General features: G+C 44.9%; 1 protein-coding gene across 1 annotated transcript in view; it reads left to right on the top strand.

The window, feature by feature from the left end:
* The window catches only part of idh3a (isocitrate dehydrogenase (NAD(+)) 3 catalytic subunit alpha), a 28,365-nt gene extending 6,050 nt beyond the window's left edge, over positions 1-22,315 (top strand). The window contains exons 5-11 of the mRNA XM_080216127.1: positions 1,487-1,674; positions 6,976-7,109; positions 9,356-9,458; positions 9,551-9,615; positions 12,238-12,322; positions 15,377-15,529; positions 21,497-22,315. Coding sequence (XP_080072253.1) covers positions 1,487-1,674; positions 6,976-7,109; positions 9,356-9,458; positions 9,551-9,615; positions 12,238-12,322; positions 15,377-15,529; positions 21,497-21,580 — 812 coding nt within the window. The 3' untranslated portion in view covers positions 21,581-22,315. The remainder of the gene's footprint in view (positions 1-1,486; positions 1,675-6,975; positions 7,110-9,355; positions 9,459-9,550; positions 9,616-12,237; positions 12,323-15,376; positions 15,530-21,496) is intronic.
* The last annotated feature ends 932 nt before the right edge of the window (positions 22,316-23,247 follow it).

The raw sequence follows: 23,247 nt of genomic DNA, 5'->3' as shown, positions 1-23,247 counted from the left end.
GTGTTTTCATCTATTTGCTGTTGTTTATTTAAAATTATTCAGTGGCTTGTCGAGTAATGTTCAAGTAGATTAAGGTTTTAATGGCTTCAAATTATGTCATAGAGGTTTACAGCTTTCGGCCCAACTTGCCCATGCCGCCCTTTTTTTTGTTAACACTAAGCTAGTCCCAGTTGCCTGCATTTGTCCCATACCCCTCTATCTGCTTGTGTGAAGGGCATTGATAAGTTCTTTTAGTGCTGAGGGCTTTATTTACCATAACCACAACGTATTGAATATACACGTTATGTTACTCTGCTCTGATAAACACTGGCATTGCCCAGTTCTGACACCACACTTTTGGAAGGATGTGAAAGCATTAGAGAGAATGCAGAAACTATTCATGAGAACGGTTTTATAGATGAGGATCTCCAGTTACATGGATAGATTGGAGAACATTTGAAATAGGATTAGGCCATTCGGACCCTCGAGCCTGCTCACCCGTTCACTAAGATCATGGCTGATATCTGATTGTGACCTCAACTCCATTTTCCCCCCTACACACTTAGATTTTTGATTGACAAGATAGTCAATCTAACTGAGCCTTAAGAGGAGATCTGACAGAAGTGTTCAAAATCGTGAAAAGCGGGTTTTATTAGCTTGAAATTATGCGTAATGCAGGTTAATTCTGTGGATGTTTCCCACAGCCGCAACCTCCGTACAATCTCCGAAGAGCATATGGTTGCACAGTGGTTAGCCTCATTACCAGGGACCCAGGTTCAATTCTGGCCTCAGGTGTGGAGTTTGCACGTTCTCCCCATGTCTGTGTGGGTTTCCCTCGGGTACTCCGGTTTTATCCCACAATCCAAAGATGTGAGGGTTAGGTTGATTGGCCGTGCCAAATTGTCCCTTAGTGTCAGGGGGATTAGCAGGTAAATGTGCTGGGTTATGGGAATAGGGCCTGGGTGGGATTGTTGTTAGTGCAGATTTGATGGCCTCCTTCTGCACTGTAGGGATTCTATGAATCTGATGAGCATAGAGGCTTTATTTTATCCACCCAATTAGAATGAGAATGTTGTAGTGCTAATGGACCAGTAATCCAGAGGCCAGAACCATGAGCTTAAATCCCAGCACAGCAGCTAAAGAATTTAAATGCAGTATTAGGGAAATACAATCCGCCATCTTTAACCATTCTATCTTGTTCAGGAACCAGAAAAGAATCATTTCTGTCAGAAATGACTTGTGACCGTTGTGCGTCTAACCTGTCGTGGGCTGTGTTTCTACCCATTTCCTCTGTAGTGAGGTTTGTGAGCACTTGGTGCTGTTTTAAAATGGTTGCTTCCCATGTTCCACAATTGGTGTGATTGTTAACTAACCCGTCCCCAGGTTTCCTCTAGTTTTAAACATGAACAAACCTGTGTATTTGTTTGGTTTTAAATTCTGCGTTTCTCCGTGCTGTATAATTAATCACCGCAGAGATGACTCGCTGACAAACATTTGAATCTTTCAGGACCTTTAAAAACTCCCATTGCTGCTGGACATCCTTCAATGAACTTGCTCCTTCGCAAGACCTTTGACCTTTATGCAAATGTGCGTCCTTGTACATCTATCGAAGGTTTTAAGACACCATACAGTGGTGTGGACCTTGTTACAATTCGAGAAAACACAGAAGGAGAATACAGTGGCATAGAACATGTGGTGAGTTCCCTGTCTGATGTGGTGATTTTATTATCTTTTTCCCTTTGTTTTGCGGGTGTGGTCCATGCTGACATGGTTCGATTCTTTATCCACCTGGGCTTGCCCTGAGACGGTGGGCCTTCTGCTTAAATGCTCTTGTCTTTGTGCTGCTGGTGCTCCCACAATGCTATTCTTGAGTGAATTACAAAGATAGCAATCCAGGAGCAATGAAGGAATGGTGATAGATACCCAAATCAGGATCATAGAAATCCTATAGTGCAGAAGGAGGGCATTCAGCCCATCGAGTCTGCACTGGCAACAATCACACCCAGGCTCATATTTACCCTGATAATCCCTCTAACCAGGTTAGTGTGGCCAATGCACCTAACCACTACATCTTTGGAGTGTGGGAGGAAACCCACGCAGATATGCGAAGAACATGCAGACTCCATACAGACAGTGTCCTGCCATTCCTTTCCTTCTCCTAGTTTAACCAATCTATTGGCAATATTTCCTAACTCCCAATGCATGTTTTTTAAGTATTGTGTAAAACCACTTGTAACGAGAGGTCATTTGATTCGAGGGACATGGGCCCCGCTGGCTAGGTTGTTATTTATTGCCCATCCCTAATTGTCCTCGGGAAGATGGTGGCAAGCCACTGCCTTGAAACACTGCAGTCCATGGGATGTCGTGCTATTAGGAGAGTTGTACAAGTTTGCCACAATGCTGTTAGGAAAAACTGGTCTAAGTTTCAATGCATAAGTCGATTCACAGATCCAGTTCTGGAGAGGTGAGTTCTGATCTAAATCCTGAATTCCCCAGAGTTCTAAATGCTTAATCCACGCCTAACAACCTAAATCATTGGTAATTATGAGGCTCAATTCACTGGTGTCTGGTTCACCAATTGCCTGTAAGGAAGACATTTTACTCGGACTGGTGACTTGAAATCTCAATGGCTTGTTGATACTGGAGTGTCTGTGTGTGATCTGTTGACTGGTGCCATTGATGTGACAGTGGTAATGGCTGTCATATAACCTCCCTCTATGTAACACATCTAAAATGACTCAAGGAATTCCTCCTTGCTACATAAAATCCATCTCTTCTTAAACAGTATTTAATCCATCACATTTCACCCCCTCTTCAGTCATACAGACTCAAAACGTTAACTCTGTTCTCCTCCTCTCCACAGATGCTGCCAGAACCGCTAGGTTCTTCTAGCGTTTTCTGTTTTTATTTCAGACTTTGGGGCGGCACAGTGGTTAGCACTGTTCCCTCAAAGCTGCAGGTTCCCAGTTCAAATCCAGCCTTGGCTGGCTGACTGTGTGGAGTCGGCACGTTCTCCCTGTGTCTGCATGGGTTTCGTTCAACTGCTCCGGTTTTCTCTCTCAGTCCAAAGATGTGCGAGTTAGGTTAATGCTAAATTGACCCTTAGTGTTAGGGATAGCAGAGTAAATACACGGGGTTACGGGGATAAAGCCAGGATGGGATTGTTGTTAGTGCAGGCTTGATGGGCCGAATGGTCGCCTTCTGCATTGTAGAGATTCTGTGAATTACTGCTTGGACTGTCAGTGGAAGGTGTTGGAGAATGGCCTGCTCCAAACCTCCCAGTAATATCATACGCTTGAGTTGTGTGGGGATTTATTAGCTTAGGGTGTTAGCGATGGAAAGGTGGTAGGACTGGAGGGTCTTAATGACATTACTTACTAGAGAGGTGGTGCTCGACAGACTGGAGGGGCTGATTGTGGACAAGTCGCCAGGACCGGATGGAATGCATCCGAGGGTTCTGAAAGAAATGGCGGAGGTTATAGTGGATGCCTTGGTGGTTATTTTCCAGACGTCGCTGGATTCCGGGGAAGTGCCGGAAGATTGGAAAACGGCTAATGTTACGCCGTTGTTTAAGAAGGGTGCCAGGCAAAAGGCGGGGAATTATAGGCCGGTTAGTTTAACGTCTGTGGTAGGTAAAATGTTAGAATCCGTCATTAAGGAGGAAATTGCGAGGCATCTTGAAGGGAATTGCTTGATAGGGCAGACGCAACACGGTTTCATTAAAGGGAAGTCGTGTCTGACGAATTTACTGGAGTTCTATGAGGATGTGTCTAGGGCAGTGGATAGAGGAGAGCCGGTGGATGTGGTCTTTCTGGATTTTCAGAAGGCGTTTGACAAGGTACCTCACAAGAGGTTATTGCAGAAGGTCAGGGGACATGGAGTTGGGGGTAGGGTGTTAGCGTGGATAGAGGATTGGTTGTCAAATAGGAGGCAGAGAGTGGGGGTCAATGGGTGCTATTCGGATTGGCGGTTGGTGACTAGTGGGGTGCCCCAGGGGTCGGTGCTGGGGCCTCAGCTATTTACCATTTATATAGATGATCTGGAGGAGGGAACCGAGTGCAGGGTGTCGAAATTTGCTGATGACACCAAGATTGGGGGAAAGGCAAATTGTGTGGAGGGTGTGGAGAGTCTGCAGAAGGATCTAGATAGGCTGGGCGAATGGGCCAGGAAATGGCAAATGGAATTTAATGTTGGCAAGTGTGAGGTGGTCCACTTTGGTAGGAAGGACTATTACTTACGTGGCGAAAAACTGCAGCAAGGTGACGGTGCAGAGGGACCTCGGGGTCCTTGTGCATGAGTCGCAAAAACCCAGCTTGCAGGTGCAGCAGGTGGTCAGGAAGGCGAATGGGATGCTGGCCTTCATAGCGAGGGGGATTGAATATAAAAGTAGGGAGGTCTTGCTGCAGCTGTATAGGGCATTGGTGAGGCCGCAGCTGGAGTACTGTGTGCAGTTTTGGGCGCCGCACCTGCGCAAGGATATTTTGGCCCTGGAGGGAGTGCAGAGGAGGTTTACTAGGCTGATACTGGAGCTGAGGGGATTGAGCTATGAGGAGAGGCTGAATAAACTAGGCTTGTACTCGTTAGAGTTTAGAAGAATGAGGGGAGATCTCATTGAGACGTATAAGATGATGAATGGGATGGATAGGATAGAGGTGGAAAGACTCTTCCCGCTCAAAAAAGACAGTAGGACTAGGGGGCACAGCCTCAAGATAAGGGGGAGGCGGTTTAGAACGGAGTTGAGGAGGAACTTCTTCACTCAAAGGGTGGTGAATCTCTGGAATTCTCTGCCCGTTGAAGTGGTGGAGGCTGCCTCGCTAAATATTTTTAAGAAGCGGGTTGATGGGTTCTTGATAAGAGAGGGGATTAAGGGTTATGGGGAGAGGGCGGGAAAGTGGAACTGAGCCACGACAGATCAGCCATGATCTTATTCAATGGCGGGGCAGGCGCGAAGGGCTAGATGGCCTACTCCTGCTCCTATTTCTTATGTTCTTACCTCCCAGCTTGAGATAGCATGTGGGAAGGTGAAAGTTTCAGGGGTTAATACTCTGCTACCAAAACTATTTGTAATTCTCTTTGGAAAGTTGGGTCAGATAAAAGGAATTCTTGAAGGCCGATCCTCTCCCTTCGAAGTGTTCCTCTGAATTAGACACGGGAACGCATTTATCAAATACTCGCCATTAAATGGCAGTGTGGATTGTTGGGGATCTATGGCACTACCCTGTACTGTCTCTGGGGATCATGTTGGGCCTCAGCTGGTTGGCCACTGAGGGAGGGAAAATGGGAGAGTTGCCTTGGTACATTCCATCTTAGAGCAGCAATGTTGAAGTCGGGAATGTGATCCGCTCTCTGGTAATCTACTGGTGGGAAGGTACAAGGAGATCCAGTGATGTTAAAGTGAGTTTAACACTAGAATCATAGAGGTTTACAGCGTGGAAACAGGCCCTTCAGCCCAACTTGTCCATGTCGCCCACTTTTTTTAAATCCTTAAGCTAATCCCAGTTGCCTGCATTTAGACATATCCCTCTATACCCATTATACCCACGTAACTATCTAAATGCTTTTTAAAAGACAAAATTGTACCCGCCTCTACTACTACCTCTGGCAGCCTGTGACACTCACCACTCTCTGTGTGAAAAAGTTGCCCCTCTAGACACTTTTGTATCTTTCCCCTCTCACAGTAAACCTATGCCCCCTAGTTTTAGACTCCCTTACCTTTGGGAAAAGATACCGCCTATCTAGCTGATCTGTGCCGCTCATTATTTTATAGACCTCTATGAGATCACTAGAGGAAAAAGTCCCAGTTTATCCAGCCTCTCCTTATAACTCAATCCATCCAGTCCTGGTAGCATCCTGATAAATCTTTTCTGCACTCTTTCTAGTTTAATAATATCCTTTCTATAATAGGGTGACCAGAATTGCACACAGTATTCCAAGTGTGATCTTACCAATGTCTTGTACAACTTCAACAAGACATTCCAACTCCTGTATTCAGACCATTGAAATCAAGTATGCTGAATGCCTTCTTCACCACTCTGTCCACCTGTGACTCCACTTTCAAGGAGCAATGAACATGTACCCCTAGATCTCTTTTGTTCTGTAAGTCTCCCCAACGCCCTACCATTAACTGAGTAAGTCCTGCCCTGGTTCAATCTACCAAAATACGTCATGTTGCATTTGTCTAAATTAAATTCCATCTGCCATTCATCAGCCCACTGGCTCAGTGTCACTAGTGTAAAGCTGGCTGAACTCTCAGATAGAATTACCCATGTTTCCAACAATGGGACATAGTAACCAGTTCTAAGTTTCAGCTCTCGCAGTCGCCCACTACTGGTTATCCTTGCTGTGGTGGTGAACGTGAATTAGAGTGCAGATTCATAAATGTCATGTTCTTGAACTGAACCGAAATAGCCCCTTAAGTATCTGTGGTTGTATGAAGTGAATTGTATCTTCTGAAACCACACTGACAAGAAGATTTAATTTCAGAGAATCCTTACAGTGAGAGGGAGGGCATTCAGCCCCATTGAACCTGCACTGATAAAATCCCATTTAGGCCCTATCCTCCTAATCCCACATTATTTACCCCACTAATCCTCCTGACACTAAGGTAATTTAGCTTGGCCAATCCACGTAACCTACACATCTTTGGAGTGCACAATTTCTGCACAATGCTGAGTGACTAATCATGTAAAAGAATGCAACTAATATTAGCCTCAGCACCTTGTAGGTTAGAGAGTGCGAATACTCCTAATCGTTATCAATGTTCTCTGTTATATTGAGTGGGAGAGACATTCAGGAATGAACTCCAGTCACTGAGTCTTCAAGAATCAAATAACGTTCTGGATAAATATTTACTAAGACAGGTTGTAGGAATTTGTGATGTTTCATGTGGATGTTAAGATGCTGGTGCTGTTGTTTGAGATTTTTGATTTGACAGTGTTGTCCTGTTAACATGGGTTATTTGTGTAAGCTTTGCTTGACTCTGTGACTGTGTTGCAGATTGTTGATGGGGTAGTACAGAGTATAAAGCTGATTACCGAGGACGCCAGCAGACGCATCGCAGAGTTTGCTTTTGAGTATGCGAGGAATAACAAGAGGAGCACGGTTACAGCTGTACACAAAGCCAACATCATGTAAGTGGAATTGGAATATGCACTCTCTTTTACTGGGTAGCACAGTGGTTAGCACTGCTGCCTCACAGCGTCAGGGACTCAGGTTCAATTCCAACCCTGGGTCACTGTCTGTGTGGGGTCTGCACATTCTCCACTGTCTGCATGGATTTCCTCTGGGTGCTCTGGTTTCCTCCCACTGTCCAAAGATGTGTGGGCTAGGTTGACTGGCTATGCTAAATTGACCCTAGCGTCAGAGGGATTGGCAGTGTGAATATGTGACATTATGGGAATAGGGCCTAGGTGAGATTGTGGTTGGTGCAAACTTGATGGACTGAATGGCCTCCTGGACTGTAGGATTCTATGACTCCAACTTCCTTGCAATGACTGCCATATTGGAAATTCCAGCTGGTAACATCTTGGACAAGAGATAATGGTGACGGGTGTGGAGTGGCACTGTCCCTGTTCTGAGGTCCCATCATTAATCAGTCGTGTGGTGGGCTGCCAGGTTCCCCTCCCTGTCAACTTCCTGGGTGTTACCATTGACAGAACATAGTTCAGCAGCCACACACATGCTTGAGTACAAGAGCAGGTCAGGGAGATGATGGCCTAGTGGTATTATTGCTGGATTATTAATCCAGAAACTCAGCTAATATTCTGGAGACCCATTTCGAATTCCATCATGGCAGATGGGGAAATTAGAATTCAATAAAATAGAACTGGAATTAAGAATCTACTGATGACATGAAACGATTGTCAGGAAAACCCATCTGGTTCGTTAATTCCTTTATGGAAAGAATTCTGCTGCCCTTACTGGTCTGCCCTACATGTGACTCCAGAGCCACAGCAATGTGACTAAACTGCCCATGGACAACTCGGGATGAGCAATAAATGTTGGCCCGGTCAGTGACACCCATGTCCCATGAATAACTACAAGGTCAGTGGCAGGGAATTCTGCAGTGGGTAACTCATCGCCGGACTCCCCACAGCATATATGTCATGAATTGAATCCACTCCACTCATCTGGATCAATGCAGCTCCAACCAAACTCAAAGCTCAAAACCACAGAGGACAAAGCAGCCTGCTTGATCCGCACTCATCCAGTTTTGCAGTAGTTATATTGCACTCATCCAGTTTTGCAGTAGTTATATTGCACTCATCCAGTTTTGCAGTAGTTATATTGCACTCATCCAGTTTTGCAGTAGTTATATTGCACTCATCCAGTTTTGCAGTAGTTATATTGCACTCATCCAGTTTTGCAGTAGTTATATTGCACTCATCCAGTTTTGCAGTAGTTATATTGCACTCATCCAGTTTTGCAGTAGTTATATTGCACTCATCCAGTTTTGCAGTAGTTATATTGCACTCATCCAGTTTTGCAGTAGTTATATTGCACTCATCCAGTTTTGCAGTAGTTATATTGCACTCATCCAGTTTTGCAGTAGTTATATTGCACTCATCCAGTTTTGCAGTAGTTATATTGCACTCATCCAGTTTTGCAGTAGTTATATTGCACTCGAAACGTTAACTCTGTTTCCCTCTCTATAGATGCTGTCAGACCTGCTGAGGTTTACCAGGACTTTTGTTTTTATTTCAGATCTTGCACATGGGCAGTATTCTGTTTTCACCTTAAATGTGTACTTCGCTGTCATGATGCATGGTGGCAGCAAATACAAGATGCACTGCAGCAACTTGCAAACTTCTACCATGTAGAAAATCAGGGTATCAGGGGCATGGGAACATCACAACCTGCAAATTCCCCTCCAAGCCGCGCAGCATTGTGAATTGGGATATTTCAACCTTTCCTTCATTGCCATTTGGTCAAAATCTTCAAACTCTCCCTAATCTCACTGCAGTTGTCCCTTCACCACCATCACCATCTTAAGGGTAATTAGGGATGGACAACAAATTCTGATCTTGCTGGTGACAGTCTCAGCCTGTAAGTTAATAAAATAAGTCCATTGGTGTATTGTAATCAGTACAACTGTGAGACATGAATATGTCTTTTTTATTTTCTGATGGTGTTTGTAGGGTTAATATTTAGAGGTTTACATGGACTCTCCTGTTTGATTTTCACCTCTGGCCTGTAGCAGGTGAATGTGAATAGTTGTAAGCAGTGACAGAGTCATTCCATCAGAAATGTGTCTATGCAGAGCTGCATTCTCACACTGTTAAACTGTTGACCTGTGTTGAGCTCTGGAACAACAGCTGAAGCTTATCAGCTCTATAGATGATCCCACACTTTAATACCTTGTACATGTGTGTTTCAGGCGAATGTCAGACGGACTTTTCCTCAGAAAATGTAGAGAGGCAGCAGAAAATTGTAAAGATATCAAGTTCACAGAAATGTACTTGGATACAGTCTGTCTTAATGTAAGTGTCAGCACGATGATTTTTACAGAAGTATAAAATGAATTCTACTGATAACCACTTAAACTGTTTAACAAAACTGTTCCTTCCATCAGATGGTGCAGGACCCCTCACAGTTTGATGTCCTTGTAATGCCAAACCTCTATGGCGATATTCTAAGGTTAGTATACCAGGTGGAAACTTATTGCCCTCCTGCAGAGTTTGTGCATGTTCTTCTCCTCTCGGCTGGAAGGTCCTGGTCTCAGCCAATGCTTCGTTCCTGGGATTTTGGGTGTGTGTATGTGGACGTTTGCTGATGTAGCTTGCTGAGGTTGCACTGCGCGCTCTGTTCATGTCCTATCTCCACTATGGCAGCCTTCCATCTGGTAAGATGATAATTTGCACTGTGGTGGTCAACTGTTTAGCATCGCCTGGCTGGCACAGCCCTTCTGTGCGGCCTTTTCTGTAGGGGAAGACAGTGGGCTGAGGTGGATGATTTGCTGGACTCTGGAGGGCCCACTACTGGGCCATCTGAGCTTTCCGTTGCTCCATGGCATCTTCCACAGCCTTTCCGGACAGTCAGCCTCCAGAGGTCATGGCCATCAGTGACTACCTCCCAGTTGTTAGTGTTGATATCTGCTATCTTCATATTGTGTTTGCAGGTGTATTTGTAGTGGGACTTTGGACACCCAGGAGCTCATGACCTCCTATGGCAAGTTCACAGTACAGAAGGTCTTTGGGTACACAGTCATTACCCATCCAATTAATGTGGCTGATCCAAAGCAAAACTTAGTTGGCTTAGCAATGAGTGGATGCTAACCATGCTCACATGGTTAAGTGTCTTGGTGAGGTCACTGAAGATAATATATTGTGGCCTCCTGTGTTTGTGACATTCTCTTGGCAGCTGCCGGACGGAGAAAGTCATGTCAGTTGTGGATCTGGAATTGGCACAATTCAGGACCTTGGTGATCTTGTCCTGCCAAGTGATTTGGAGGAGAGGTCTGAGACAAAGAAAGGAAAAACTTCAGCCTTTTCTCCTGCCAAGTGTATGTTCCTTAATCTAGCCATTGTGGAAGAATTTACTGAGGATTTGGCAGACTTGCAGTTTGGTGTCTTCAGTCAACTTGCTGTTGTTCTGCCTCTTACTTAGCTTGGATGTAACGGCTTCAGCTTTTAAGATGCCTGTGTATTGGTTTCAGCATCAAGTGACATTATTGGTGATTGTAGAACCTAGATATGTGAACCTGTCACTGAACTCCAGTGCCACATTGTCAGTGCTGATAGGGGTGGTATGGCAACATCCCAGATCAGGGCACTTGTTCTTCTGATGGTCAAACGAGACTATTTGTGGGCACAAGAGTCTGTCCATTTGCTGCTGCAAGTGATCCTCAGTGCAGAATGCTAGTGCGGCATTGTCAGCGTGGTAGAACAGGTCTGTGCTGTCGACCTGGTGTACCTTTTGTCTTGGATCCCAGGCAAACCTGAACAGTTTTCCTTCAGTTCTGCATGTAAGTAGATATTCTCTTTAGATAACCTGAGGGCATAATGACAGAAGAAAATACCCCATAGCATTGGTACAAGAACACAGCCCCACTATGGTTCTGAAAGGGTCTGCTGTTGCTTTTTCATAGCTGACTTTGCCCACTGTGTTGTCATGGAGAGAGGGGATTATGTTGAGCAGCTTTGGCAGGCAGCCAATTTCCTGCAGCATCTTAAATGGACAGCCTCTGATCACGTGGTTAAATGTCTTGGTGAGGTCACTGAAAATATATGTGGCCTCTTTTGTTTCTGACATTTCGTTGGCAGCTGCCAGACTGAGAAAATCATGTCAGTTGTGGATCTTCCAGCTCTGAAACTAAACTGGGATTCTGCTTAGATGAGTTCAGCAAGATCTGCAGTCTGACCAGGGCAACACAGGCAAATATTTGTCAATGGATGTTGCAATTGCTGTGGTCACCCTTGTTCTTACACAGGCTCATAATCTTTATCTCACACTAAACCTGAGGCAGTGTCCTCTCCAGTCACAGACAGAGATGTTTATGGAGATGTGGCAGTAATGAAGGTTTCCCCATGCTTGTTAGGGTAGGCGGTATAGCATCATTATCTGAAGTTTTGCCCGTGGTAGGCCCTTAGGTTCCAGTATCTCTCTTTCTGTCTGCCATTACAGAATATCATCACCGAGGAAATTCTAGATTGGCACCATTTATGGTTTTCAATTTCAATTCGGAGTTTTGAAGAAGGGAAAAAAAAACATGTAGTGTCGCACTAGTTTTAACAAACAGCTGGTTTTAGAAATGACTTCTTGTCGCATAACATCTTTCACAACCTTGGAATGTCGCAGAGCCGTTTACAGTCAAATAAAATAGGAAATGTTGGGGCCTGAGCAGTTGTCGGGTGGCAGGGCAGTGCACATGGTTGCCATGAGGTCAGGTGGGGGTAGTTTCAGTTGTCAAGGGTGGGGGCAGTTGCAGGTGGGGTCCTGGGCATGGTTGCCAGGCCGGGGGGGGGAGCTGCGGTGGCAGTTTCCGTCGGGAGTGATTGCTGGTGGTGAGGTGGGGGTGGTTGCTGGGCAGAGTCCTGGTTTTGGTTGCTGTGTGGGGGTTGGGGAATTGCCGTGAGTGGAGAGGGTGGTGGTTGCCAGTGGGGGTGTCAGTTGCCATGCGGGGGAGGGGATAGTTGTTGGGTGTGGAGGAGGGATTGTCAGAGGTGGGGTAAGCACGGTTGCTGGGCGGTGGGGCGGTTGCCATGCGAGGGCCCTGTGATTTTACTAAATGTCACCTTGTGTTTCTTTCCTGTGTTTCAGTGATCTTTGTGCTGGACTGATTGGAGGGCTGGGAGTTACACCAAGCGGCAACATTGGAGCAAACGGAGTGGCTATCTTTGAGTCTGTAAGATCAGTTTTGTGTCTCAGCAAAATTCAAATGATCTTTAAAAATCTTATTTTGTGCAATCGTGTATTTTGAATTAGCAAATTTCAACTGAGATCCAGTAAATCCCACATGGAGCTTCTAGTGGGTTGGTCAGGGCTTATTTATTGTTCTCTCTTGGACAAGCTTCACCATATTGGGAATGAATCATCCTCAGATTTAACCTGCAACCAACCCTACTTTCCAGATTTGGGTCATTCCAATTAGACAAAAGTAGCCCCAGGTGTATCCAGCCTGTGACAGGGATGGGCCCTGGATACAGGGATGAGGATCTTACTGCCACAGGCTGGAGAGACTCCAGGAGCCTCCTGGCTATAAACCATGGCCAAAAGAAACCTCAGCACTGGCTAGCTGTTGGTTTTGGGGGACAGTGGAGAAGGTCAGGATGTGGGAACAAAGCCAATCCTTCCCTTTTATAGTCTCTCCAGTGTCACTCCTGACTCTGCTTTTGCGACCCTGGTCAACTGGAACAGTGACTGAATCACACTAACTAAGAGTGGTTTCGTGCACAAATTAAGCTCAGGGAGAGGGAACAATGTGAATTCAAGGCTGTGGTGTGGGCGTGAGGGAGCTTTAAAATTAAAGTTTATTTATTAGTGTCACAAGTTGGCTTACATTAACACTGCAATGAAGTTACTGTAAAAATCTCCTAGTAGCCACACTCCGTTGCTTGTTTGGATACACTGAGAGTGAATTTAGCATGACCAATGCACCCAACCCGCACATCTTTCGGACTGGGAGGAAGCTGGAGCACCTGGAGGAAACCTATGTAGACACTGGGGTGGCACGGAGGCACAGTGATTTGCACTGCTGCCTCAGCAGGGACCCAGGTTCAATTCCCAGTTTGGGTCACTGTCTGTTCAGAGTTGCATGTTCTCCTCGTGTCTGTGTGGGTTTCCTCTGGGTGTTCCGGTTTCCTCCCACAGTCCAAAGATATGCGGTTGGTTGATTGGCAACGGTAAATTGCCCCTTAGTGTCAGGGGGATTAGGAGGATAAATATATGGGGCTTTGGGTAAAGACCTGGGTGGGATTGTTGTCATGCAGGCTCAATGGGCCAAAGGCTCCTCTGTGCTGTAGATTCTATGCATGTGCAGACTCTGCATAGACAGTGACCTAAGCCGGGAATCAAACTCGGGTCTAACCACTGTGCCGCCCCTTTAGAGAAGCTTTGGGCTAGTGTAAAGGAGGGATGTAGTAGAGGCAGCTAATCAGATCTCAAACTAAGTGATTGAAGTTTGTGAGCTGAATGCAGTTGTTGTCAGGGACGCTGGGGAACATGGCAGAGGGGTTTAAGAATATCTTTTGCTGTAAAGAAAAGAAGCTGGGGTTATCGAGGATGGCTCTGCAGTGAGTAGTTTTAACAGCTGAGAGCAGGATTCTGCTGGTGCTTTCTGTGGCCCAGCTAGCTCTGGCAATTGATGATTAAGCTTGTTCTCCACCAGATCAAGTCTGCGTCGCTTTGACATAAGGGAGTGATGGTGATTCAGAACCAGAGGGAATGTCTGGTGGGCTAGAGCATCATAAGTGGAGGTTGGAATGTAGGTAAGCAAGTCAGCTGCTGAAATGTTGTGGTGAATTTAGGCCGAGGGTTAGGCAGTTGAGATTCTGAATTGGGAAGATGCTCTCTTTGGTCAGACACAGAAGAAATTAGTCATATTAGACTCAATGCATTAACTGTCTCTCCCCCCACACTCAGCTTTTCCAGCACTTCCTGTTGTTTCAGATCTGCAGCATCAATCGTATTTTGCTATTATTACAGAAGAAAGCGGGGTTGGAAGGGGTATTTGGGTGGAGAGAGAGATATGAGGGCATGGTGAGAGGTGGTCTTCATCTGATATAATGGGCGCAATGAGGGCATGCGAGACAGCAAGATCTAAAGTGCATTTGTGACCATGAGTTGAAGAGTTTACATGCAGAGGAAAATTAAGAAAAAGTAAGCGGACAGTGAACTCAGGAGAGAGCGCATAATGAGGAGATTGAATGAGAAGTCAGTCAAGGCAGAGACTGAGGAAGGAAAGCAGTGAAGCTATCTGTGAAAGACTCAGACAATAGGGGGCTAAGTTTTTAAATGAAGGGTGAGACGATGGAACAAGATGATGAAAGGAGAAGGTGCCAGAAGAGTTAAGGACACAAAGCAAGGAGTGATCTGTTGTTGATGCATCTACCATGAAAGTCTGGGAAAGATGCAGAAAATTGGGAGACACAGAAGTCAAGATGTAATGGAATGGCAGAATAGACTTGAGGGGTTGAATGGCCTGCTTCTGTTCCCTTGTGAGCTCCCAGAAACTACTGGCTGATCAGGAGTCCTGACCTGATGAGCCTAATTCTATAGGCTGCCACTTGAATGCAGGCTGTGAATAGAATCTTTGATAGTTTGTTATAGCTGGTACTCGGTCTGCCTGGCTCTTCTTGTACCCATCCCTAAAGTGAACTGTGCTTATCATGAGATGTGGGTGTCCCTAGGGCTGGATGGTAGGTTTCCTTCCCTAATTTGAACCAGGTGGGTTTTTAGCACCATCAGTGATGGTTTCAGAGTCAATGTTACTTAGACTGGCATTTTGATTAATCAATTAGGATTTAAATTCTGTCATCGCCATGATGGAATTTGAACCCATGACCACTCAGCACTAATCTGAGCCTCTTATTGTAGCATCCCTACAGTGCAGGAGGCCATTTGCCCCGTCGAGTCTGCACCAACTCTCCAACATCTTAACCAGGCTTACCCCATGCCCTATCCCCATAAACCCGCTAATCCCAACCTACACATCTTTGGACACTAAGAGGCAGTTTAGCATGGTCAATCCACCTCACCTACACATCTTTGGATTACTTATCTAATGACAATACCCCAGCGCCATCTCCCCACAGCCCCTCTGTCTGAAAATCAGGTTCATTTGGCTTGGATTTATTCAGTGCTATTAAATAATTTTCCTCCAGTTTGTAAAGAATTAGAGAAGCCTGTGGAAGCATTTGGATTGCTTGTTGTTAGCTCATTACTCTTTCCCCTTGCTCAGGTTCATGGTACCGCACCGGATATTGCTGGTTTGGATTTAGCAAATCCCACCGCCCTCCTGCTAAGCGCCGTGATGATGTTGCGACACATGGAACTCCACAAACAAGCGCAAAAAATAGAAACTGCCTGCTTTGAAACAATCAAGGATGGAAAGGTAGGCGGAGTGAGTATATTTCGGAAATAAATCCGGCTTTGTGGAAATCCTGATACCATCTCGACAGCTAAGCGCTCAAGAGACTGGCAGCTTCAAGTCACCACAATGTTTCCAAATCAGTTGTTTAGCATTTCAGGGTTTGCTGTTGATGCAGTACTGAGTGAGTTCTGCATTGTCTGAGATGTCACCTCTTGGTTAAAACATTAAATTGAGGCTCTGCCTACTCTTTCAGATGAATGTAAAACAATCCATGGCACTATTTCAAAAAAGGAGTGCAACTGTTTGATCTGATGTCTTGGTCAAGGTTTATCCCTCATTTAAGATTACTAAAAATTTAAAAATTCATTTATGGGATGTGGTTAGACCAGTATTTATTGCCCAGTTGCCCAAATTGCCCTTGAGAAGGTGGTGGTGAGCTGACTCCTGAGCAGTTCGTGTGGTGTAAGTACACCCACCATACTGTTAGGGAGGGAGTTAGTTCCAGGATTTTGACCCAGTGGCGGTGAAGGAACGGCCGATTATATTTCCAAGTCAGGATGGTGAGTGACTCGGAGGGGAACGTCCAGGTAGGAGTGTTCCCAGGTTTCTGCTGTTCTTCTCTGACTAGATGATAGAGGTTTGTGGGTTTGGAAGGTGGTGCCTAATGAACCTTGGTGAGTTGACACAGCGCATCTTGTAGATGGTACAAACTACTGTCACTGTCCATTGGTGGTGGAAAGGTTGAATGTTTATGGAAGGGGTAGCAATCAAGCAGGCTGCTTTGTCCTGGATGATGTCAGCCTCTTGAGTGGAGAGTTTTTGATCACACTCCTGATTGTGCCTTATAGATGGTGGACAGGCTTTGGGGAGTCAGGAGGTGAGTTACTTGCTGCAGAATTCGTAGTGTTTGACCTGTTCCGGAAGCCACAGTATTTGTATGGCTAGCCCAGTTCAGTTTCTGGTTAAGGAAATTTGCAAGGCCCTGGGAAGACAGTAGGGTTGTGGGACTAATTGGGCAGCTCTAAGAGCTGGCGCAGGCATCTCGCAGGTCTGGTCATTGCCACATTGTGGTTTGTGGGAGTTTGCTGTTTGCAAATTGGATGCTGACTTTCTTGTATCACATTGGTGAATGCTCTTCAAAAGTATTTAATTGGCTGTCAAGCATTTCAGAATGTTCTGAGGTTGTGAGAAGTTCTATATAAATGTAAATCTCTTTCCCCAGGAACTGGAGCAGAAAATCAGATCTGAATGATGAAATTATATAGCATAGAAAGAGGTATTTGGACCGTGATGCCTGTGTTGCAGTTAGTCCAGTTAATCCCGTTCTCCTGCTTGTTCCCCTGAGCCCAGCAAATATTTTCCTTTTCATAAATTTCTCCAATTCTCTTTTGAAAGTTTTTGCTTCCATCACCCCCTTGACAACTGCCTGCAGAATGATATTCTTCCTCATGCTGTCTCTGGTTCTTTGGCTGATCGACTTAAATCTGTGCTCTTTGGATACTGGTTCTCCTCCCACAGGAAGCATTCCAGGACAAGTGCTATTAGGTATACTGGAAGCTGGCTGTATAAAATTTTTCAGCCAATTAGATTTGCCAGTGCTGGGGTTGAACATCTCTGCTGATTCTGGGGCAATCCTGCCTGAAGGCTTGATGAGACTTTGTTTGAAATTGGTCTGGTATCGAACTGAGACAGGCCAGAAGGTCAATGTGGGTGGAAAGTGCTACTTTCACAATAGGAGGGCTGATCTGAGTTTTGTGGAGTGGAGGAGGCGTTACTCTGAATCATCAGGCTGCAACTATTTTACTGAACATTCAAGATCGATCCTTGGTTCAAGACTAATCCTACATCAAGCGTGTCTCAGTGGTTAGCGCTGCTGCCTCACAGCGCCAGGGACTAGGGTTCTTTTCCGACCTTGGGTGACTGTGTGAAGTTTCTCCCCCTCTCTGTGTGGGTTTCCTCCCACACTCGAAAGATGTGTGGGTTAGATGGATTGGCTATGCTAAATTGCCCCTTAGTATCAGGGGGGTTAGCAGGGTAAATACATGGGTTATAGGGATAGGGCCTGGGTGGGAATGCTGTCGGTGCAGGCTTGATGGGCCGAATAGCCTCTCTCTGCACTGTCTGCTATGACTGCATGAGACTCCCCAGCCAACAGAAGCATTCTCCCAACATCCACCTTATTAATGGATTTGATTGGGTCATTACTGGGAGAATGTATCCCCTGGCTGGCAGAGAGTCTGGAGCTAGGGGGCCACAGTCTCCGAATGAAGGGTCAGCTGTTTCGGACAGGAAGGTGGAGACATTTCTTCACTTGAAGTATTGTGGGTATTTGAAATGCCCTGCCCCGCAGAACTATGGACACCAAGTCATTATAGATACTGAAAACAGATTGATAGATTTGGGAGAGTAAGGAGATTGAGGGAGACCAGGATAGCGCAGCAAGGTGGAGTTGAGGTTGAAGAATGAGATCCTGGTTTATCAATGGCTCAAAGGGCTCCTATATGAAACTCAAATGCTTTCTGTTACTTGTTCTAGTTTCCTCAACTACTTAGTTTTAAGTTTGAGAATTCTTTAGTTCTTAAACGTTAGTTTGAGAATTCAAACTTTGTTGGTTTGTTTGCGATAGATATTGTGTTCTGTATTTGGAGAGATTTTCTCTCCACGCCAGCCTCCGCAGTATTTTCACCCACTCCCTGTTTAAATTGAGGAGCATGTCTCCGAGGACTGGTAACTTCTCTGGTACTTCGCGAACTGGTCATTCTTCGCATTCCAGTCTCTAGTTGAAAGAGCTGTTCGGTGTCAGGGGCATCACAGCAGAGCCTAATCCCTATTTTCCCTGTAGCCTTACCTTGGTGGTAGGATGGATCATCTGTAGCGCTCCTGTCATGAGTGAGAGAGGCCACTGTGCATTTAACTTTTATATCTTGGGTTTGGAATTAAATGAAAATTAAATGACAGCTCACTCGTAGAATTGACAGAAAATAAAGATTGACCTATGTTTGTGATGCAAGTGACCACGGCTGCAGTTTATGTTGTGTTTAAGTTAGCTGCTTTTCTGTAAAGTTTGGTTGATGTGGGTAGGTTTATTGGGCCAGAATTCAGGATTGCAGTGGGTCTCCTGGCCTCTGTTGGGAGTTGTTAAGCACAGTTCAATTGTAAAACTCAAGAGTTTGAATGGCAAAGTTGGAATGTCATTCAGTATTTCCCCACAGAACAGACCAGGGCGCTGAGACACAAACAAGTGCAGCAGCAACCCCTATAGGTAGCAGCTATAATTACAGTATAACCACTATCCATTTCTGAACACTGTCACGCTCACACACTTCAGTTCACTAGAAGTGAGATGATTTTAGGAGGCTTCAAAGCACTTGGTTCTTGCATTCCTGCTTTGTTGCAGGAATCTGCTTCTGCTGTAAAGAGACAAAACACACATTTGGCTCAGATTCCGTGCGGGAGCTATTTAGAGTCATCATGACATACAGCAGGGAAACAGGCCCTTCTTGTCCACGCTGACCAGGTTTCCTAAACTGAGCTAGTCCCATTTGCCTACGATTAGCCCATTTCCATCTAAACCTCTCCCATCCAGGTATTTGTGCACGTGTCTTTTAAATGTTGTAATTGTCCCTGCCTCTACCATCTCCTCTGGTAGCTCATTCCATACATGCATCACCCTCTGTATGAAAAAGTTGCCCCCCCGCCACCCCACCCCGGTCCCTTTTAAATCTTTCTCCTCTCACCATAAATCTATGCCCTCTAGTATTGGACTCCCCTACCCTGGGGAAAAGACCTTGGCTAGTCACTTTATTGATGCCCCTCCAGGATTTATAAACCTTTGTAAGGTCACCAGGTCCCTACACAATTTGTTTCTCCTTCCAAAAAAAGAAACAATGAAAAAAAATTGAATTTATCCAACATAACCCTGTTCTTCCTTTGCATGCTCCCTTTAGTAAGGACTCCTTCAGACGTCAAAAACTTCCCTAAATATCCTAATTCTGAGCACTGAATTGATATTCTTCTGAAGGTGAATAGAGTTCCCTCTGACTGCCGCTGTCCTGACGATTTGTTCCTTAAGCCCCATTTTGTTCCGTATTGGTTAGGTTTGTTCTTGTTGGCAGCGATGAAGTGACTTTTACAGCTTTGATGTCTGTTTCCATTTGTTGGTGGACAGGATGCGACATCACCAGGGCCTCGCTGACTTACTGGTGGCCTTAGATTATGCTGACCGATAGATTGTAGTTTTGTTTCAGGTTTGAAATTAAAGCCTGCACGATTTCACTTAAACATTCATCCGATAAATGGTGTCATGTGGAGATCACAGTGACAGTTGTTAGGTTAGATAGATCAAATCTCAGCCTTCTAGCTGGCGAATGTTCTGCTAGTTTATTGACCAGGCTCCTTGAGCTCTGTGTAAGCTCATCAAAGCCTTTCGTACACAGATGTCTCCTTTTAACTGGAAAATGTCTTCTGTTGCATTTTGATAGCACCATCTGGTTTTGGTGCTTTTCAGTAGCTCTACAGGTTTCCGTGTTAAAATGAGTGTTTCCTCCAGTGACACTATTCTGGTTGGATATCCAGCTTGGTAACGGTCTCAAACACAGGACTTTGATTCCTTACAGTCACCCTTGGCCTAAAAGAAAACTCACATTGACCCCTTTATAATTATGAATTAATGTCTTCAACCTTTCTTACCTCCCCAAAGTCTTTAAATGTGTTATCACCTTCTGAATAATCAGTCGGTCATCAGGAACAGAATCTCAATCTGATTTCCATTACTGCCTTAACACTGTTTTAAGTTTATTTATTAGTATTGTTTGTAGGCTTATATTAACACTGCAACAAAGTTACTGTGAAATCCCTTAGTCGCCACACTCTGGCACCTGTTTGGATACACTGAGGGAGAATTTAGCACGGCCCATTCCCATATCAGCATATCTGTTCTCATTAAATGCCTGTGATTGTGAAAATGATTCCCTCCTCCTTGCCTTACCCTGCAGCCTTTGACATGATTAGCTTCCAGCTCCAACAACTCTCTTCCATTGTGAAGCTGAGTGGGACTAACTTGCCTGATTCTACTCTTAACTAGTTGTGATCTAAGGGTCTCCTGCAGCAGCAGCCCTTTCTGTTCCTACCCATTTCCCCTTGGACTTCCCCAAGAATCTATCCTCCTCCTCCACCCTCCCAAATTCTCAGCTAGTTACTGCCACCCTCAGCAACATCATCCAGAACAGTCTCAGACTTCACATGTATGCTGTGGGCACCCAGTTCCACTCCCGTCACCACCGCCTCTCTCTGGACTCCTCTACTGCCTCTGTGTTAAATTATTGGGACAGCCTGTCTCGGATAAGCTGAAATTTCCTTCAGTTAACCATTGGGAAGACCCAAGTCAAAGTCATCAGTCCAAAATGCTTCCTGACCACTGATTCCATTCTCGTTCTTGACCATTGTTTTGAGCTGTTTGCATCCTCTATGTCCCGTTTGAGCCTGAGTTCTGTGACATGCCTTGGGACATCTGACTACGTTACAGACTAAATACAATAATGAGCTGTTTTCTTATTCACTCATGGGACATGGGCGTCGTTGGCTGGGCCATCATTTATTGCCCATCCCTAGATACCCTTGAGAAGGCCCTTCTCGAAATGCTGCAGCCCACACGTTGGGGGTTGACCCACAATGTCATTAGGGATTCCAAATTAAGGGCTGCAGAATTTGAGCTTTGGTTAATGTGGCCAGAAACCCTTCTTCCCTGCAGAACTGATGGTTATGGAGTGATCACCATAGCTTTTGTCAAGTTAGTCTGTCATCAACTGACCTGCTGCTCTCCTTACCAATTTGGATTTGATGGATTTTGCAATCTAAAGTTGGATCTGATGTTGATTTTACGAGTTTAGTGGGTGCCTTCAACTACTGGACAAATGACTGACAGTGTTAGGCCCCAACGATTCTTTCTGTTCATCTCATCTAGTCTAAACCTTATTGATCTTTCCATAGGTGCTGACCAAAGATCTAGGAGGCAATTCGAAATGCTCTGAGTTCACCGGTGAAATCTGTCGAAGGGTGCGGGATCAAGATTGAGTCTTGCAAAGACCAACTCCATACCGAATTGATCCATGACTGCTGTGTAAACCGCTGCAAATTGTCACTTCAGTGTCCTGCAACTGTGCATCCTAAAACTTGGTTGAAATCTTATGATTTGCTGTCTTTGTGATATTTCCAGTTTTTTTTCTATTTATTGAGTATTTTTGTTCAGACCGACAAGAGTATTGTCTTATTATCAAAAGCTGCTAGTAAGATTGGGCATGAGAGATCTCGTCGTTCACTGCCATCCTCTTCGATTAAAATTGATTTCAAAATGTTGTTGTCTGTTTTGCCAACTTATTGAAAAGCAGCTTAAACGTCATTGTCTCAGAGATCTGAAAGCTGCTTCTATTCTGTTGTTGAAGATGGGACAGCGAATCGAACTTCCATAACCATTTTGCGTTTAAGAAAATATTTGTATTGCAACAATGCTCCTGACGCTCCCCAGACTGAATTGATCACCACGACATCTTTCTGCTACTTGCATATTTTTGTTCACCTTCTCAAAAATTAAGCTTTTGGGGCACATTTTAAATTTTTTAAAATTTACTAAGGAACTGACTACTGTATGCCAGTGAAAGTAATCTAAACTGTTCTGTTGAGTTTTTTAAGTTGTTTTTAGTTATTTACTATTACGTTACTCGCCCGCCGGACTGAATCAGATTAAAAATGTTTATTTTGTTTTTGTGATAAACCCATTCCAGTTGTATTAATAAAGTTGCGATGCACCAAGTTGCCACTCCTAAATATATAAGGAATATATTTTTCAATGTAAGTTTTTGAAAATCACATTCTAATCACTGGCTAGGTGTAAGTGCCTGTTGCAGATTTTGTTTTAAAATCATAGAATAGAATCATAGAACAGGGCAGAAGAAGGCCATTTAATCCATCAAGTCTGCACAACTCAACTAAACAACAGGGGCACCAGGCTGTTTCTGACAGTGGAAGGTTCATTGTGTCGCAATGGTCAGCCCCAGCTCACTGCCAGTAAGGCAGTCCTGACTTGGAGTAAGATTTTGACCCAACTCGGTCCATCTGGTTCATTGGGTGCTTGGAGCTGCTTAACTAGAAGAGCAAATCCATCCGACCAAGCAAATGAGAAAACGTCAGCTCTCTGAGTAGCAAGCTGGAAAGTAGGATTGTAAGTGTCAGACTGATGAATCACACGCAGCTGGACGATGATGCACACACAATGGTTGCGATCTGCATAGACCTGTTATTGTATAGGGATACAGTGAAAAGTACTATTTTCTTGTGCTCTATAATCGGCAAATCATACCATTCATAGGGGAGGAAAGGATGCAGATTGTGGTGTTACCGTCATAGAAAGATCAACTTAATATAAGGTAGATCCATTCAGAAGTCTGATAAGAGAAGAAGCTGTTCTTCATCCAGTTGCAGAGGGAAACGTTGGCTCTATTCTCTCCCCACAGATGCTGTCAGACCTGCTGAGATTTCCCAGTATTTTCTGTTTTTCTTCCATATTAAATGGATCATTCTCCACCATTTCTGCCACCTCTACATCTTCCCTTCCTCTTTCAGCGTTCTGGTTCTCTCCTCAGCCTCTCCCAGCCAATCCCATTCTCATCACGGTTTTCCATGCAAGTACAGGAGATGGAACAACTGTCCATTATAGCTTCTCCTTTCTCACTGTCCAGACCACA

This window comes from Carcharhinus amblyrhynchos, chromosome 32 (assembly GCF_965287045.1).
Source record: "Carcharhinus amblyrhynchos chromosome 32, sCarAmb.v2.hapA, whole genome shotgun sequence".
In the NCBI taxonomy this organism is placed as follows: domain Eukaryota; kingdom Metazoa; phylum Chordata; class Chondrichthyes; order Carcharhiniformes; family Carcharhinidae; genus Carcharhinus; species Carcharhinus amblyrhynchos.
Note: the sequence above shows the minus strand (reverse complement) of the source record. Positions and strands in the feature narration are given on the sequence as shown.